Below are 20,060 nucleotides of genomic sequence, written 5' to 3' on the forward strand. Positions count from 1 at the left end.
AGCATTAACTATTATTTCTCTTACTGGAATTTACAACCAAAACAAAATAGAATTTAATCATTATATAAGAAAACCAGTTCTGTGTGAATTCAAGTATCACTTCTAAATGCCCTAGCTATTAACACTAATTCTTTCTTCATTGCTAAATTTGGGGGAGTCTCCAACATCTTGCAGCTGCTATTTGCATTTACTGCACTTTATTTAGATCTAAGCTATATAGAATTTTATGAAAAACTTCTATTTTCCAAAATTAAAATAAAATAGCATTTCAGTAAAAATTTTGCATTTTAGTAAAATGTATATGTGAAATGAGCAAATACTTTATGGTGAGTGATGTACACAACATTTTGGTAAGAGCATAATTGATAGATTTTTCCCACCTATGTGTATAATAAGTGAATTTATAGATATATTCATCCCATATTAGAATAAAGGAATATTCCTAGCCTAAATATTTAGAAATACAAAGAAACTGCTTTTGTATTTGGGCATTGCTGACCTATTAATATAATTGTGTTTATGATCATGTTTGTTCATTTCTGAAGTACAGCACACATGAGTTGAAGAGTAGAAAGGAAAAACAATCTGGAAAATGGTATAAAATATGCTTTCACAGAGCTTACAAATATAACAAAATTATAAAATTATAGTTTAATTTAAAAATAAATTATAAACTATTATGTTAGCTTCATGTTGTAAAAAATTGAAATTATGTTATTTAACTCAATAAAATTAACATTTTAGACTTACAGTATTTCTTCCACAAGAGAGTACAAATATGTGCTACTCCTGTACCAGAGAATAGCTCTGAGTCAAGTAATACTTGTGTAGCATAAACTTTGGAGTGAAAGACCTGAGTTTGAATTTGGGCTTTGCTATCTACTAGCAATGTGATCTTGGGCAAGTAACTTACATTGTCTGAGCCCTGGGTTGTTGTTGTTTTCCATTAAATGGGAATAGATGCTATAATGAATTGTGAAATTTAAATGAGATTTAATTATAATTTATCATAATTATTAATTAACAATTAATAATTTAATATTTATATTGAAAATTGTGGTAAATAATGAAATGTATATTATTATATGAATAGCTAATAATAAGTTAAATATCCTTATAAAACATTTTGCCTGGTGCCTGACACATGGCAAATACTAAATAAATGATAGTGTTTCTGCATGCAATCTGAAAAAAAATCATTCAGTTATTGTACTGCAGGTAGACATATGTAGTAGAATTTATATTGCCAAAGGAATCCAGATTTTAAAAATACATAAGTAGAATATGATATTAGAAACAGTATCTAACCTCTGCATAGAATCTATAAATTTTCAAAAGACTATCACATTTATTATCTTATTTTAGCTCCAGATTAACACAAGCTTGTGGGAGAGACATTATCACTCCCATCTATATATATAAAAGCCTAATATTCAAAGTGTCCCCTCGGGAGTTCTACCAACTGGAAGTTTGATCGCTCGCTATGACATGCACTGATCACCAGGGGGCGGCGTGGAACAAAGGAAGACCCTGGCTGGCAGCCACTAGGGACCCTACCTATGTACAAATTTTGTGCACTGGGCCTCTAGTATTATATAAGTAGAAATTGATAACTGGTCGGGGTAAATCTGGCTTAAATTTAAGTTTTTGGACCCTAAATCCAGTAAGTTCTGCTGGTAGACTAATAAATGTAAAGCAAGGAGCTTATTGTATAGGTAGAACAAATCTAAGTTTTATGAGACCTGAAGTTTCCACAGTTTTGAGAGGGGCCTCTTTAAGGAAAAGAATATAAAATAACTGTGTAAATACATAAGTAGGGCCTCTCACAAGGCTTTGGAAGGAACCCATGCAAGTGACAGGCCCTAAAGCATAAGCTTCATTAACTTCATGGTAAATCCACTTCTGTTTCTAGATTTAAAAATATTTATAGAGATGAAATACTCAAACATATTCTGGTGATGTGACCAAAATATCACATTAATTTGTTTATAAAATAAACAGAAAATGTTGGTACTATAGCCATTAGTAAATACCTTATAATTGTGTCAGATGAGACATAGCATCTACAAAAACATATTACATTATTCAGTGAAGTATTTAATTCAATTAAAGAAGAATGCTTCACATTTTTGCCTTTGATTTAATTAGCAGTGCAATTTCAGCATTGAGGATATTTTAAGGAACACAGAATTTTAACTTAGTGCCCTACTTGAGAATTATTTTTCATTCATATGTTGCTAATTATTAAAAATTAAAAGATGTTTTTAATTGGCATTATAGTTGTACCATTCTATACTTTACATTTTTAAATGTAGTATTTGGTTTTTAGCCCTTTGATATCAAGTGCTTTTAAACAAGTTCAACAATAAAATTTAAAACTTAGATTTAATTTGTGATTAACATTTCTACTACATTTTAACAGTAGATCCAAGATGCATGCATCCCAATAGACTTTGTCTAGCATTGATATCATGCATTTTATGTTTATTTAAGAATGCATTATAAATTAAGTGCCCTGGGATATATTTATATTACACTCTAACAACTTACACTTTTTCTGTAAAGTCAAACTTTTTGAGTTATACTTTTATAACTTTATTTCTATATATTATTAATGTCATCCTTGTTTATTTGGGAGTATAAGAGATTAAATTACATTTAAACAATACATACATTAGCAGCATTATCTGGTTTTTCATCAGCTTTCCAAAAATGTATTGGGAAAATAATTTTGTATTTTTTACTGAAAGGAATGTTAGAAATCATTCAATGCCAATATTTGAGAAGGAAAATGAGCCACAAGAAAGACAAAACACTAGAATAACAAAGTTGGTGGATTTGCTAAAACTGCAGATGAGCAAAAGTGTTTAAGTTCATATTCATACTCCTCAGATCTATACCACCACCATGGTTTCTTACATCCCATGAATTACATGGGTGTGTGGGGGTGTATATACCTGTGCCCTTCCCTCTTTCTTTTTCTCTCTCTCATTCCCACTCTTCCTCCTCAGCTTCTCTTCCACTTGCTCCTCCTTAACCCCCACACACTTTCCACAGACACATACTCGCCACAACCACATAAACCATTCCATTTTGTAAAGTTGGTTCTACTCAGATACAAAACGGCATGATTTTTGGAACAAGCCTGGCCAAGTAAATCTGCCCCTTATTTTTCCTCCCACTCCCTTTTAATCAGCATAAACAGTTTATATCTATTCCATGCAAGTACTCTGATGTTTCAGTATTCTATATGGAATATCTTATATTTTCTCTCTCTAAGTTAAATGGGAAAAATAATCATTAATATATGTTTCTAAAGTCAGATTGATACACCAAAAAGGAGTTCAAGTATAAAAATAATATCAGGATAATCATAAGCCAAACTTTACATTTGCCTAGAATGTCTTAGAAAATGTTCACAATTTTTTATTTCTCTTTAGTGTAAGACATTATCTACAAAGCGTGTTACTTTATTAGGGTAAAAATTAAATTTAAGTTAAATTTAATTTAAATTTAAACACCCTGAAATATGTTTTCTTAAACGTTAACAAGAATTAGCTACCCTACCTGTTGATGTAACATACCAATTAACAGAAAGCTGAAACATATTTGGGTAGCAGATATTGTCCCCTCCTTCATCACCTGTATTGATATTTTTAATATCAAAATAATTACTTATAAATAATTCATGTAGGGAAAAGGACAGCCTCTCAAGAAAATATAAAAGCAAATAATAGTCACAATTACATTTTTCAGAGATTAACTGTCACTTAAGGGTTGGATGTACTGCTATTTCAACCATTATAGGGTAGGTCTAAAGATAGCATATAATCCAAAAATTGTATTTAATCTAAAAGGGTGGGCAGGGCTGGGAAGAAATCCCACAAGCAGAATGAGAGAAGAGCACTAAGTGTTCTACTCTACAGGACAGTTTCTCAGCCAGCTCAGCACTCACTATACTGCATTTGGTTCTACTACTACACATAAAGTGGAGTAGTTTTGTGAACATGCTTGCTGAAGGTATTTTGATATTAAATTTCTTTTTATAAACTTCTAGGTTGAAATAAACCTAAAACGATATCCAACTCCTTACCCAGAGGATTTAAAGAATATGGTAAAATCTGTTCAAAATCTGGTGGGTAAGCCAAGCCATGGAGTACGTATTGAGAATTCAAATCCAACTGCTAACACGGAGCAAACTGTGAAAGAAAAATATGAACACAAGTGGCCTGTAGCCCCAAAGGAGATTACAATGGAGGTATTTCAAGGTTATTGGTAATTGCCAGTGTGGTTTGGATTTTTCGGAATTACTAAATCATACGTATGTGTTTTTTTTTTAACTGAATAGATCTTCCTTAAAAAGTACATTTTGTTTCCCAAAATATAAATTGAGTCTCTCTACTCTTTCAAGCTATGAGAGTTGAATTTAATAAATCACAGATAAGTGATACCCTCATGGCCTAAAAGCATTAATACAGCTCCAAAACTTCCAATATACACAGAAAAAATAATTTGCTCACCCAGCCAGTACATGCATTATATCATTTTCATGATAGTCTTTTGGCAACCTCAAACTTTTATTGTATGAGTCATTAGAAAAGACTAACTGAAGATTTTTTTATTCTGCAAATCTCAGTAAAATTCCTGATCAGATTTAGAGCCAAAAATTTTTTTCAAATATTTTTGTGTTTAGGTTACAGTCTTCTAGGAAACACTACTATAAACAACAAAAAAGGGGGAGATAACTTTGAAATTTAGCTTTTTTCAATCTAGTCATGTGAGTTTAAGTCCCATATTTGGAATTAATTAGATATTCATCCTTATCAATTTGTTTGGTCTGAAAAGAATTCAACTACATGTATGCCACCTCTGCACTATTTCATCAACACTTCAGATAATTTGCTTGTCACCTTTATATCTTCATTAGATACTTAATATTTATGAAAACATCTAGAAGTTACTATACCTATTTCTCTAAAATCTAGATTGGTGAAACTCTTTTACAAATCTGCATTTCAGAGCATCAATTTGTTGCATTGATTAAACACCAACTGTATATTTAGCACTGTGCCAAACACTGTGAGAGAGAAAGAAGAAATATAAAATGTGTGCATAGTCCACAACTAATTTAGGGCCTTGCCAGGTAAACTTAACAAAGATGAAGTAAATAGAGAATATATAATATGAATTATGATCATATGGTTACTTGTGTGATGGAGAATGTAATACTCTAAGAAATTAGAGAGATAAGTAATCATTGCCAATCAGTTAAAAAGTTACTTGAAGCAGTTGCTGTGAGCAAACATCAAGTGTCCCCAGAAAATCAATGTGAAACAGAAATTAGAGAGGTAGTATCTAATATGATTCCAAGGTTGGAGAAGGTAGACGTGGTGTCCAATAGGTGCATGCATTCCATTAGTAAGTAGTTTTGGTTATTTAAAAATAAAGTCAAAATATTACATTCTCTTTAAATTTATGTATATTGTTTTTAAATTATCACAAAGTAGTCATAAACATATATACAAGTTTGCACCTAATTACTTAATAAATGAGATTGTTAGGTATTTCTTTAGTCTAGGGTCCATGTATCAAAATTATTGAGACACCAAAGGCATTTGTATACCAAGAATTCAGGAACTTCTGGCCTTTAATTGTTTTAGGTCAGAGCTCTATTCACTATACCCTTCTCCCTCCTTCCTTATGTCCTCTGTCCCTGCCTTCCTCACTCCACAATATCCTCCATCATTATATTTTAACTTCACTCATAATATTATATTAATGTATTAATATCCATAATATAATGTATTAGATCATCAGAGTTAAGAAGGATTTTATTTTATTGGCCATATGGTAGATTGATGTTGTGAAAATACATTTGATTCAACAAACAGGTGATAAAATGTATACAGGTAGGGCAGCCAACACTTAATTCAAGGAAATTTTCTTGGCCTTCAATAAACTTCTAATTGGATGAAAATATGTTACCAGGGTTACAACACTAGACCATATTAGTCATTCACTTATTCAACAGATATTTATTGTGTCCCTCCTCTATAGTAGGCATTGTGCTAGACATTGGGTGGACAATAGTGGACAAAACAGACGTGGTCCTTGCCCTCATGAAACTCACAGTCTGCAGTTAATAAATTAAATAATAATAAATGTTTTTATTATATTTAATGCAAATAAGCAGGGTGATCAGAGGGTTCTATTGATCAGGCCTTTCTTTTGAGGTAATAATCTTTATCCTGAAAATTTTAAAATGAGAATTTCTAGCTATGTAAAGAGCTGGTGCTACAGACTGAATTTTTGTATCTCTGCAAAAATTAATATGTTAAAACCTCTGTAATGGTATTTGGAGGTGGGGTCTTTGGTAGGTGATTAGTAAGGGTAGAGCCCTCATTAATGAGATTATAAAAGAGACCCAGATTGCTCCCTAGCCCCTTCCATCCATCAAGTGAGGTCTCAGAGAGAAGATGGCCATCTATGAACCAGTTGAGGTTATAAGTGTGAAAGTTTGATCTAAACATATAAGATAATTATTGAATGTCTAAGGCATAACAGGAAAAAAATAGTAAAACCCTTTATTATATTTACATTTTTGCATTGTACAACTATTTGGTTTGTTATTTTGACTAAAACAAAAGGCCTATACTTCAATATTAAAGGTCATAAGAGTATTTTAATATTATTTCAACAAATAAGTTATACTTGTACTTACAGAAATATTAGTACTAGACAGAAATTTGCACTATTTCTTATTTTCAATTACCTTCATTTTGTTGATGAATTGAATAAAATCTAGAGAGTTACACTTACTTTCCCAAGGTAACCTGGTCAATAAATGGTAAAGCGGGAATAAAATGGAAATAGGCTACCTTGTAAATGACACTTTTTTGAAAGTCTATATATTTTATGCCTTTCATGATACCATTTATCAAACTTTCATCTGTTTCTACTTATAAATTTCTCCAAAGATGTGTAGACTTTTATTCTCTGTTCTTCCAACTTAAAATTTTGTCATAAGTTTCTTTGAAATAATTTTCAAAAATATACGAAAACACAGATTTTCCTCTTCATCTCCAGTATTTCCATCAATCCCACTCTCTTTCCTATCCCTCTTCAAATCTGATACTGCGTTTTAAGTGTCTGATATTCTCCCAGCTGAGCTCACCAGGAAGCAGCACAATATCCCTGGAGATGACTGGACTAGAGCCCAGTAGAATCATGCCTCCATGCTGGACTTTTGTCTATCTATGTCAACCTTACTGAGTCTCAGTATCCACCTCTAGGAAATGAAATGAAAAGATAAACTAGGTGATCTTTAGTCTTCTTCCCCTAAAATACTCTTTAAACACAAAAACAGAAGTATCAAATATACCCAGGTTTTTTTTACAGGCAAATATTCCCATATCAACCTAACCAAAAACAAGCCAAAAGATAGAACTTAAGCCAAGATTTAAAGAAATGGATGTTTCTCTGCAATACCCGAAGCCCTAAGCCTGTCACTATGGAAACCTTAACATCCTAAATAATAAAAGGGTAATATGCAAATTAACCCTAAAGGTGGAAAAGCTGGAAAACAACTGGTCGCAATGATGCACACTGACCACCAGGGGGCAGACACTCAATGCAGGAGCTGCCTCCTGGTGGTCGGTGCGCTTCCACAGGGGGAGCGCCACTCAGCCAGAAGCCAGCTCCTGGCTGGCCAGCACAGCAGACGTGGAGGGAGCCTCTCCTGCCTCCACGGCAGCGCTAAGGATGTCCGACTAATGGCTTAGGCCTGCTCCCCAGAGCCCTAAGCCATTAGTTGGACATCCCCTGAGGACTCCCAGGCTGCCAGAGGGATGTCTGACTGCCAGCTTAGGCCCAATCCCCCAGGGAGTGGGCCTAAGCTGCCAGTCAGACACCCCCACCCCCACCCCCTAAGGACTCCCGGACTGTGAGAGGGCACAGGCTGGGCTAAGGGATGCCCTGAGTGCACGAATTTTTATGCACTGGGCCTCTAGTTTATAATAAGAGCTTCTATCTGATCATTACTCACAGATTAATTATCAGACAGGACCCATCGTATTTTTTTATATTTTTGTCCTCAAGTATATTCTTTCTCTGAATTAATAAAATATTTCTAAATATGTTACATTAATGTCCCAAACTAGCAAGTACTAATAAATAAAAATAAATCTGAAAATTATTTTTTTATTTCAAATTAACCTAAAGATTAAGGGACAATAGGCATAAACGTAACTGCTGTGCATAAATTTACATCAGTAGATACATAAACAAGCCATTTTTTATATGTAGAAAAAAGTGAGAATTTGGTATTTTTGTCTTCTCTAATTCTCTACCACTACCTAGTTACCTGGGAATAATAATTTGAATTATAGAAGTTGTAAACTTACGGATTTTTTACATGTTAAATTGTCATTATAAAGTTCTATTCTCATGCTAATATTGCTCATTACACTCAATGAATGGATTTAGAATGAAGATTTAGCAGGCTAGACTGATATGAGAAAGCTTAGGAACAAAGCATGATAGAATGAAAGAAATTGGGATCACTTGGGAAACAGTAGGAATTAAAAGAGAGATTGGTGGTAAAAGCAAGACTTAGAGGACCCAGTTTTGCATTAATATAGCTAAGGATTCAAAATAATTCCAGTTAATCAGTGATACACTTTCTTTTTAAAACTCTTACGACATTTTCCCTTTAGAACTCCTATATGGCCTATATTATATGCATCATATTACTCATATAAGGCTTATCATAATTGAATCCTGTGCTATAATGAGTTATATCTCATCTCCCCAACTAGATTATAAATTCCCAGCGGTATGGGTGACATCTTGTCTTTCTTTGGAACCTCTACAGTTCTTTGCACAGTGTCAGGCATATAAACAGCATTCAACAAATGTCTGATGAATAAATGTACTCATTTAAATTAGAAAAAAATTAGGGCTTACCTTAGAGATACATTGGATTCACTACTCCCAGTGCTCCACAGGGATTTAAGTTTTAGAACCCCATCTTTAAATCTGAACCAAATAAAATATTGCCATCTTGGTTAACCATTGTTTTAAATGTTTACTTTCCTTGTCCTATATTATTATATCTCTCAGGATTCTTTTGTTCATCCAGCTAATGATATGAGGATTGGGGAGCTTCACCCTTCATTAGCTGAGACCCCTCTGTACCCACCCAAACTTGTTCTGCTAGGGAAGGACAAAAAAGGTAACATTGTGAACCTGATGTGTAAAATATGCCACAAATGCATGTGCATGATGAATCACCAATTGTAAATTATGATACACCATAGTCTATAGAAAAACTTTACAATTATATACTTCTAACATTTATCGATATGCTATCTGTTTTTATCCTTACTTTTCTGTGTTTATAATTGTCTGTGTTCAGAGCATTATAATATTTTCCTTTTACATTTCAGAATCAACTGATGAGTCTGAAGTTGACAAAACTCACTGTCTGAATAACAGTGTTTCCTCAGGCACTTACTCAGACTACTCGCCCTCCCAGGCTTCCTCAGGATCCTCTAACGCCCGGGTTAAAGTGGGGTCCTTGCAGCCAACAGCTAAAGATGCAGTACATAATTCTTTGTGGGGTAACAGGTGTGTTTTCAGAATTCCTTCTTTTCTGTTCCCAAATGCTTATCTTCAGCAACTTATTAAAATGAAGTCATCTTAGCTTTGGAATTGTATCAGCACATGAGTGACATAGAAAATAGAAGGCGCAGGCAAGTAAATGGAGGCCCCTGGGATTTCCAAGAGCACCTTGAATCCACTGTATAAAGCAAAGCCATTGTGTAAGGGAGAGATTATGGATTAATAGCAGGTTGAGATGATAGAGCAAAAATTTTTAAACAAAAATTTTTTCCCAATACTTATTATATTGATGTAGGCATTTCACCACCCATAATGGTGTTATGGATTAAAGCAAGATATATGCAAAGCCCTTATATGCCTAGTGTAATGTTCAATAAATGTTCAGTAAATTTTTCATTTCTATCATCATTATCATCATCATCATTTTATCACTACCTGGAAAAGTTAGAATATAGGTGAAAGTATTTAATCTTTCCAAAATGGATCCTACTCTATATTATCTCCATTTTACACATGAAAACAACTAAAGCCACAGACCGCAATAAAGGGACTCAATGAGGTAGTATTTGCCCAGCTCTGATTCCTTGTTTTGTAATTTGTTGCTGTTTTACACTACAAATAGCAAATAAAAATTATCATATGCTACAACTAAACAATGACTTTCATTCATATTTTACTGATAAAATCACTACTATTGGCCATAAATTGTTTGGTAATTAATAAATAACTTTCTATTCACTGATGCCATGATAATATTAACTCTTAACTTCTTATAAATTCATTATTTTTTTCCATAAGCTGAGATTAATTTAGGTACTTTCTTCATTAGCAAAAACACTTAAAAGTCTTTTGCTCACTGATAAAAGATATATAATTCAATATTATTATTGTGCAAATGGTTTTTAAAAAATGAGCATCTTCTAGACATACTGTGGTCACTGATATGAACATACCAATGATCAAAAAGAGTCATCCTATATAATAAAAGCCTAATATGCTAAGTGTCCGGTTGACTGGTCAGCGGTTCAACCAATCAAAGCATAATATGCTAATGATATGCTAAAGCCACTCAACCTGAAGAGAAAATAAAAAGCCTCTGCCCTCATAAGTTTATATTCTAACAGAGAACACAAGATAATACACAACAGGATAGATAACTAAAATATATAATATGTTAGAAGTTGTTGATTACTAGGAAGAAATTAAAGTCAGAGCAGGATAAAGGGTGGATTTCTTTGGACGTGACATGGTAGTGAGGTCTTAATCATAAGAGAGGCATGGGTGCATGAGCCGTTCAACAAAGGACGGTGGCGTTCTAGGCCGCCTGTTCCCTTTCTGGCAAGGACCCATCTTCATACCCCTCCCCGTTGTCTTCACAGGATCGCACCACCTTTCCCACAGCCTCTTGACTCCAAGCCATTACTCAGCCAGCGGGAGGCCGTTCCCCCGGGGAATCTGCCCCAGCGCCCTGACCGGCTGCCGATGAGCGACAGCTTCACCGACAACTGGACTGACGGCTCGCACTACGATAACACGGGGTTCGTCGCCGAGGAAGCCGCCGGCGGCGAGAACGCCAGCAGCAACGCTCTCCTGGGCTCCAAATCGAGAAACGCGCCCGCTCACGGGCGCAGGCCCCTGATCCGGCAGGACAGGATTGTGGGCGTGCCGCTGGAGCTGGAGCAGCAGGCCGCCAACAGACACACGCCGGAAGCGGAAGTGCCTCCTCCCAACCCTTGGCAGAACTGGACCAGGACGCCGAGCCCCTTTGAAGACAGGACCGCTTTCCCTTCCAAGCTCGAGACCACCCCCACCACCAGCCCGCTGCCTGAAAGGAAGGACCACATGAAGGACTCGGTGGAAATACCCAGCCCCTTTTCCCCGGGGCTGCCGTGGGAGTACCACGAGGCCAACCCCAACCGGGGCCTCTTTTCTCAAATCCACGGCCGCCCGGACGCCTCGAAGGGCATCCCCATCAGCAAGAGCACCGAGAGGCTTTCCCCGCTCCTGAGGGACATCAAGTCCAGCAAATTCAAAAAGTCGCAGAGCATCGACGAGATCGACATTGGGGCGTACAAGGTCTACAACATACCCCTGGAGAACTACGCCGCCGGGGGGGACCCCTTAGGAAGCCACGAGCGGCCGGACAAGCTGTTGGGACCGGAGCACGGCGTGCCCAGTATGTCCCGCAGCCAGTCCGTCCCGATGCTGGACGACGAGATGCTCACGTACGGGGGCGGCAAGGGGCCTCAACCACCCAAGGCCTCCGTGACCAAGAAAGTCTACCAGTTTGACCAGAGCTTCAATCCCCAAGGCGCGGTGGAAGTGAAAGCCGAGAAGAGGCTGCCGCCCCCGTTTCAGCACGGCGCCCCCGCCGCCGAGTACCTGCCGCAGCCCGGCAGGAGCCTCGCCAAGGACCTGGTCAGCCCGCGCGCGTACCGAGGGTACCCGCCCGTGGAGCAGATGTTCTCCTTTTCCCAGCCGTCCGTCCACGAGGACGCTGTGCTCAACGCCCCGTTTGCCAGCCAAGGGGCCAGGGCAGGCTTCTTGCGAAGAGCCGACTCCCTGGTGAGCGCCGCCGAAATGGCCATGTTTAGGAGGGTCAGTGAACCGCACGAGCTGCCTCCGAGCGATAGGTACGGCAGGCCTCCGTATAGGGGCGGTCTGGATCGCCAGGGCAGCGTTTCCGTGACTGAGCCCCAGTTCCTGAAAAGGAATGGCAGGTATGAAGACGAACACCCTTCATATCAAGAAGTGAAAGCTCAGGCGGGAAGTTTTCCAGTTAAAAACCTTACCCAGAGGAGGCCACTGTCGGCAAGAAGCTACAGTACAGAGAGTTACGGTGCCTCCCAAACCAGGCCAGTTTCAGCTAGGCCTACTATGGCAGCTCTTTTGGAAAAAATACCATCTGACTATAACTTGGGTAACTATGACAAGCCATCAGATAACAGTGATATAAAGACGAGGCCCACTCCTGTGAAGGGAGAGGAGAGCTGTGGTAAAATGCCTGCAGACTGGAGACAACAGCTGCTTAGACATATAGAAGCTAGAAGGTTAGACAGGGTATGTCTGGCATTTCTCTGTAAGAATATCCCTTCCTGCCTTTAGTTTTCTTTTACCGGCATTTCTAAAGTCCGTGTAGTGACGCATGAACTACATGGATGAATAGATGGTCAGCATTTTTGTTTTACCTTTATCTTGCGGGGAATTGGTCAATTATAGTTTTTCATGGATGTTGTTTAATGCTCTTGGGGAGAGTCCATAACCTGTAGGTGAGTCGTTCATCAAATCTAGCCTGAATGTTGTTAGCAAGAAAGAATTTCACTGGATTATACGGGATGGTGCTTCAGTCACTTTCCAGCCATTAAGGCAAATTGTCTCTCCGAAGGCACAAAACTGTTCTCTGGTGACCTAAAGAGTATGATTTTTATTGAATCCATTAAAAAAAAAAAGTGAGTATTTTGCCCCTTTCTGCATGGACACACTTTTATTAAAGTCAGGTCTGATTTGTTTATAAAATTTGCATATAGTTACCGCTATGGGACTACTAAAGTTATTACTTCAAAGGAGTAATAATCTTCCCAACAAGAAACAGAAAAAATAAAACAAGGAGACATGCCCTCCTACATGTTATTTTATTTAATAAAAATCCCGCCATTTAGAATGGCAGTCTTTATATAGAAAGAAATGTTTAAATTCGAATCATACTACAGACAACAGAAATAGATGAAGTCTTTATAAAGACTACAAATGTACAAATTAGTGTGTATATTGCAGCAAAAAAAGGAAATGAATACCATTTCAGATAAAAAATTAAGTTACAGCGAAGCATGGAATGCATAATTATTTATACATTTTAAAAAATGTATAAACCCTAGAATTATTTTTTGTTGCCTATTGTTTCTCTTTAAGAGGAATCTGGTCATTCATTTTCTAGAACTGTGACCAGTGACCATCATTATGGGGCGTCCTTTCTGGCTTTGGTGTAGAGGCCTTTGTGTGCCCTGCAAAAAAAAAAAAAAAAAAAAAAAAGCTCTTTTTTTTTGTGAAAACAGGGCCTTTTCTCATTTTGTAGGTTTAAAAGCTTCAGTGTAAATTGGGAATATGGGTAATAATACACCATTGGAGTCTTTCAGTCAATACTTTTATTATTTTATTTGGTGTCCTACTGAAAGCACAGGTCACTGCATTTATCATATATATTTCCTTAACCTTGAATTTTGTGTTTTCAGGTGTACTTTTTCTAAATAATTATATTGTTTGTAGGTCGTGTCTACATGACAAGAAAACAATCATTTTTAGGGACAGAGTGAACTAATAAGTGTGGGTGTGGGTGTTAGTTTCTCACTGTGGAAATTGGTTCTGCTTTGCCAAGTATTTCATCAGAATGTCTGTTTCAAATAGGTGTGCTCAGTCCCATTGAAGGGAGCTCATCAAAGCCTCATGACTGGCTGTCAGTGGGAGACACCTGGTCAGTTGTCACCATGCCTTACCTCGAGTTATACCCTCCATGTAGACAGATAACTTGGAGGGCGAAAAATTTGGGGCCAAATAATACAGTACAGTTTGGAAACTCTGGCCTCGTGTAGACACGACCATACGTAAAAGGGTAAGATGAACTAGTCAAGAAAGGTTATAAGAAGCTTTTCAGAGCATATGTACAATGACTAGTAATTTGAGGCAGCAGAGGACTGAGTGGAAACAAAGCATAAAAAAAGAAAAGCAAACCCTGAACATTTGATACCATCATTCATTTACTGGTTTCCCAGCTAAACGGTTTCTCTCCTTTGATCAGTGCTACTGACAAGTAGGTGACTCCTCTAACTGGAGTAGGAATTTGGAAGGAGGAAGATAAGACTGTGGGAGGGGGGTTTGGATCCCCAGAAGTCTGGAGGCCCTGCCTGTCCCAGAGTCCAGAAACATAAAAGTTAACTCATATATTTCCCATTGCTAGGACAGCACCTCCCTTTTTAATTAGCCTCCATGTATCCCTTGTTTGGTTATCATTTTATTAGTGTCTTTCATTTTTCAGAGCAACGTCAATGTGTGTTAATAGCTTCTCCTTTAATTCTGACATTAAATTGCTTTAGAGAATTGCTTCAAGCCATTGAATCCTAGAAGCTCTTCCTCTAATTTTTTCCAAATAAGATTTCTTCTTCCTCTCAATTGACGTACTGAGCTTTTCAGGCTGTATCGTACTTAAAATTTCTCAGCTACTCAACAAGATGAATTCAGCACAGATGTGTTGCCTAAAACTAGTTTTGACATAGCTGTGCTACTGAACATTCTGTCCAAAGTCAGATTGTACCAGAGACATGCTATGCTTCTTTCCTAGTAAAATTTAATTGAGCAATTTGAACCCTGGAAATCAAATAGTTACATTGGAAACTATAAGATCTTTGTCCAGTCCTCATAAAACAGAACTGCCTTTAAGCTCCGATAAGCTTAACAGACCAACATGATATTGGTTAAAGCTCTCGGTCGGTACTTGGAGAGGCAGCTCCGGGTACAACCCTGGATACAAGATGCCCGTTTTTTCCTCTAGTTTAACCTTAAGGCTCAAGCTTGCACCACAGAGCCCCACTGTGACTGAGAGAAATTAAAACCTGAGCCCATGTGTCTAAGACTGCTGCCCTTCTAGAGGAGCTGATAGAGCACTGGATGGGGTGATTTTAGTCTAAGGGTTAGACTGAACTGTTCAGCATCCTTTTCAATTTTGGCATAGTGACAATGAAGAAACTCTGGATAAGACAATCAAAAATCCCTAACAAATCTTATTGGTCAGTGAAACTCTGATGCTAAAAACCATTGCTTTGCAAATAATGTCCTAGAGTAGAGTAGCTGTCTACTGTTAGTGTTCAGTTTTTTAAAAGGATACTAAGTTAACTTCTGTAGATATTTATTTTCAAAATAAGAGAATTACCTAAAGGATCAAATACTGAGTTATTACATTTCCATTATAAGTGGAAAGTAGAGATTGTACCGATGAAAACTATTTGATGACCAGGCATCCAAAATGTCTTAATTTTTTTAAATGAAGTTCTGTAGAAAAAATTAACTATCAGACACTTGGAATAACTTTAGAAGGGTAGCCACAATTAAAATAATACTAGTTTTCAAGTGTTATTTAGGTGTAGTATATAAGTAGCACTAATAGTTCAAATCATAATTCCTTTAGTTTCATAATGAAACTTCTCCAATTAAAAAGTAATTTTTAAGAAATAAAAAAGTTAGAGTATTTGGATCCTCATACAAGTTATTTGACTAGTTTGACTAAATTAATCTATAAATTCAAATTGAATGAGCTTTTGACCAGCTCTTTTTCTGAGTTGCTGTAATTAAGCCTATAAACTGAGAAATAAAATAAACTGATTTTGGCTGTAACATTGAGTGCATCAGTTTTAAGGCAGGATCTGAAGCTAGTATTTGTCTTTTGTGTGTGATGAACTCATAATGTGAAAGACACCATGAGATTTGCAGCTGACAAAAGTTTACTGACCTTACTGTTTAAATTTTTTTAATTAATAGACTTCCACAGATAAACCACATCTGTCCAAAATCACTGCTATCATGATATGCGAGATAGATTTTATGCCTTTGAGTTAGCAGCAAATATAAAACAGACTGTATCTCGGCTTTCTGTCTTTTCTGTAGTTTCGGATGGTACTCATTATGTGCATAACTAACACTGTTTACTGTTTGCTTCTGTCTGATCGAGTGCATGTTTTGAAAAGAAAGTTACTGTTTGCTCGCTTAAAGTTAAATGTGATAAATTGAAACATGTTCATGTTATAATCAGTTTGTTGAGCATGTGTTCACACCCTGTCACATGATTATCTCCTCTACTCAGAATGCTGCTTACAAACACAACACAGTTAACCTTGGCATGCTGCCCTATGGAGGTATTTCAGCAATGCATGCAGGCAGAAGCATGACTTTAAACTTGCAGACTAAGTCTAAATTTGATCTACAAGAACTACCTCTTCAGAAAGTAAGTATGGACTGCCCTACATGTGTCAGCATACCAAAGCCCATTACAGTTTGCTTACTTACTGTGTTTAGGCTGTGCATACAGTCCTGCTTATAGACTCTCACGGGTCCCTAAAGCACAAGGGCAAACAATGTACAGCCTGAACTCTTCTTAGCTGCTAAGTGAATATTTGGAGCTAGACTGATTGTCAGGTTCCTGCTTTACAGCTTTGCTTTTTGGATTGAGCAGGTACATGGCTTTTTGTGTTGCTTTAAGGCTCATTTTTCATGTTATTCATTTTCTTCTTTCTTTTTTCATACCTATCTTTTTTTTTTTTTTTTTTTTTTAGATAGCCTCATTCTAAGAACAGAGCTAAAAATTATAACTGGATTTCTGTTCATTCTTTTGGAAAAGACAGAGTCCTAAATTGGAATGGAAATTAAGTGGTCAATACCTCTAAGTGCTTTTTCAGCCTGTTTCCCCTGCAGGAAATATTACACAGAAGTAAAACACGAGAAACAAGTTTGTGGCTTCCCCAACAAATTGTTACTCAACCTCGGCTAATAAAAGAAAATGTAGGCTCATTTGAAAGAGAATACACTGTAAGATGAAACATGTCCATTGGCAAAGGAACATTTCTGCTCACTTTATTCAAGCAAAACTGAGAATGTACATTTTACCTGTTTAAATTGATTAATGCCTTCTGTCTTGGTTACATTTTGATGGATACTAATGAGTCATTTTTACACAATATGTCACTAACACTTTATTGTAAATATAGTCATTAGCCTAGTAACTTTTTAGGGGGAAAATGCGATGCAAAGTGGGGATAACAGAGTGACAGTAGCCTCCTAATAAAATTAATGACCATATGGAACAAACTCCCATCCTAGCAAAATAAGGGTCAAAAGACCTCAAATTCAGGTTTTATTGTCAAATTAGTCTTAAAAACAGTCTCTACCTCTGGACTGTTTGCTTCCCACTATGAGTAGAGAGATAAAATCAAAGAGATATTTATATTCACAAATGTATCATCACTTTGAAAAACACACCTAACTAAATTAAGAACCTTTGAATATTGTTTGTCCTTGGTCTCCTGTTGCAGGACTAGTGGTGTGTAAGTAACTTCCTCTCCAGGGAGAAAAACATGGCCATGATTTGCGATGTTTGCCAATGTCAGTGATATAAATAATTCCTCTACAGTCAGTTTCAAAGTACTAACATAACACCACTGAACTCAGAACTGGGGCTTGAGTACAGATGGTTCTCCTGAGCTAATACAAGTCGGCTTCTACATACCACTATCTGCAAAGGCCCTTTTTGCTGGAGCTCCAGCTTTTATGGAGCCTGTTCTTCGTGTTCTCTCACACGCCCAAGGCTCTCATCCTCGGCCTCAAGGAAACCAGTTTTCCAAAAGGCCTTGAAACTTATTTGCACTAAGTAATAGAGGAGATGTCACAATTTTAATAGGCACCTTTCCTGGAGGGCTTGACAAGTAATAGAAATGAAACCCTTAAACTAAAATGACCGAATTTCAAAATTCAGTGAGATTAGAGAGGTCTTCGTATGAAGGAAGCTATTACTTGAATTCTTTAAAGTTATACCATATAAATAGCTCCTGATTCTGCCTTGTTTTTAAGCCCTATTTACTTATCACTCTATAGAATAATACAGATATATTTAGTGCTAAAAAATGGTAATATATTTTGAAGCACTCTTTCGGAATGTCTAGATTATCTCCAAATATAATTTAGGTACCTCTCTATTGTTATATTAATTTTCTGATGTTGTTTGGGGTACCCTAGAGAATGGATTCATTATGATTTCTATAGTTTTAGGATGATCTATAACAGAAATATTCCAGAGTTATAATATTTAGAGACTCTTCAACCTTCCTCCATTGGGCACAGAGATGACCTAAAGGAATTCTCTTTGGAAGCTACATTAAACTGCAAATCAAGAATAATTCAGTTATTGCAAGACTCCATCTGAAAATGAATTATCGTCAACATTGCATTATCCACACAAAGAGAGAAAGAGAGAGAGACAAGGCAGGGGATGGAAAAGTAACACAGGCAGGGCAAGTATTCTATTACCACCAAAAGATTTCATGACCCCAAAGTATCAGTTTAAGGTGTCTAGACTTTAGGCCTTTAGGCATCTGGGACAACTTTCCTACCTACCCTGCCGCCACTGCAGGAACTCCATCATATGTGACACTGGTGGCGCTTACTCACTTTTGAGACGCCTCCAGCCTCTGCTTCCTCCCATGGATTCCAGTCTAATTCTCTGCCTCTTCACCTTTGGGCAGGTACATCTGTTCTGCAGAGCTTCCTTAATTAGAAAATCTGTCTGTTTTTTCTGCCAGGCTTTCCCATCATCACTCTTAAGAGGCAGACTCTCAGAATCCCCCTTCTTGGATCCACTGACCGTTGTTGCTGATTCCATGCTTGAGGCTCACTTTCCCTGAACTCTTTTCTACAGGAAAGGAGATGGACAAAAATGATTTTCCTTTGATTTACAAATGCATAAGAATCCATTTCAACACTTTTGTCTTGCCTCTTAAGATCATAAAAATTAATATCATATATCTACAATTTCTTTGCAGCCCCTAAATATTTGTTGGCCACAAGAATTTCACTAAACTACAAAATAAGGTCAATTTATAAACACGCATTTTTCAGCAGAGAAAATTGACAAAGCTGTCCATTCTCCTGTGGATACGCTGGCACTATCTTTATTCATAAAATTTCTGAATGATATTAGCCATCTCTATTTAGGTGCTAGAAAAAATGAATGAAGTATCCTAAGGAATCTAAATTAATGTTTTTCACATATTACAAGTTAAGCAAGGGAAATAAAGGTGCAGCATACTTTTGTGTGGCCGTGCCCTCCCAAGGGGACAGTCAGGGGCTGAAATCCAGACTTTTCCCATGCTCCCCGCTTGCCAAGTCTTACCTCTGGTAATTAGAGGAAGGGCACCTTTGTGTATTTCCTCCCTCACCTGAGACTGTCTTTTTGTGAGTTATGCACCCAGAGCAGTGGGCCTTTTTGTGATTCCTACCTTCCCCACCAGCTCCATTTGGATAATTGACAGAAAGGTGCCATTTGTGTAAGTTGAGATCCTGACCCAGCACATTACTTCTTTTTTGGTTTGGGTTTTTTTTTAGTTTGCCAAAACATATCTAGTTGTTTGTGTTTTCTTCTCAACTTTCTTTAAATAAATTTGTAGTAAATTAATGAAAGGATGTAACTATTTGTGAATGAAGATTGAAGACTCTGTACTTGATAAGTATTTACACAATGAATATTTATGTGGACAGAAAGGGAAGACTCTCCCAGATTTTGCTATGTGTTTTGAGTAGTTCCACTTTCATATTTTTCTATGCTAGGTTTAGTAGTGCACATTTTTGATGAATTACAAGCTAAATATAGACTTTCCATATGATAAACAGTAAATTACATTTTCTAA

The 20,060-nt window shown here is 36.9% G+C and overlaps 1 protein-coding gene across 1 annotated transcript in view; it reads left to right on the forward strand.

The window, feature by feature from the left end:
• Positions 1 to 20,060, forward strand: part of LRRC7 (leucine rich repeat containing 7) — a 478,750-nt gene that overhangs the window by 390,981 nt on the left and 67,709 nt on the right. Inside the window, exons 18-22 of the mRNA XM_008139425.3 lie at positions 4,058 to 4,258; positions 9,121 to 9,232; positions 9,447 to 9,627; positions 11,001 to 12,681; positions 16,469 to 16,609. Of these exons, the coding sequence (XP_008137647.3) occupies positions 4,058 to 4,258; positions 9,121 to 9,232; positions 9,447 to 9,627; positions 11,001 to 12,681; positions 16,469 to 16,609 (2,316 nt within the window). The remainder of the gene's footprint in view (positions 1 to 4,057; positions 4,259 to 9,120; positions 9,233 to 9,446; positions 9,628 to 11,000; positions 12,682 to 16,468; positions 16,610 to 20,060) is intronic.

The sequence above is a fragment of the Eptesicus fuscus genome, chromosome 9 (genome assembly GCF_027574615.1).
Source record: "Eptesicus fuscus isolate TK198812 chromosome 9, DD_ASM_mEF_20220401, whole genome shotgun sequence".
NCBI classification, from domain to species: Eukaryota; Metazoa; Chordata; class Mammalia; order Chiroptera; family Vespertilionidae; genus Eptesicus; species Eptesicus fuscus.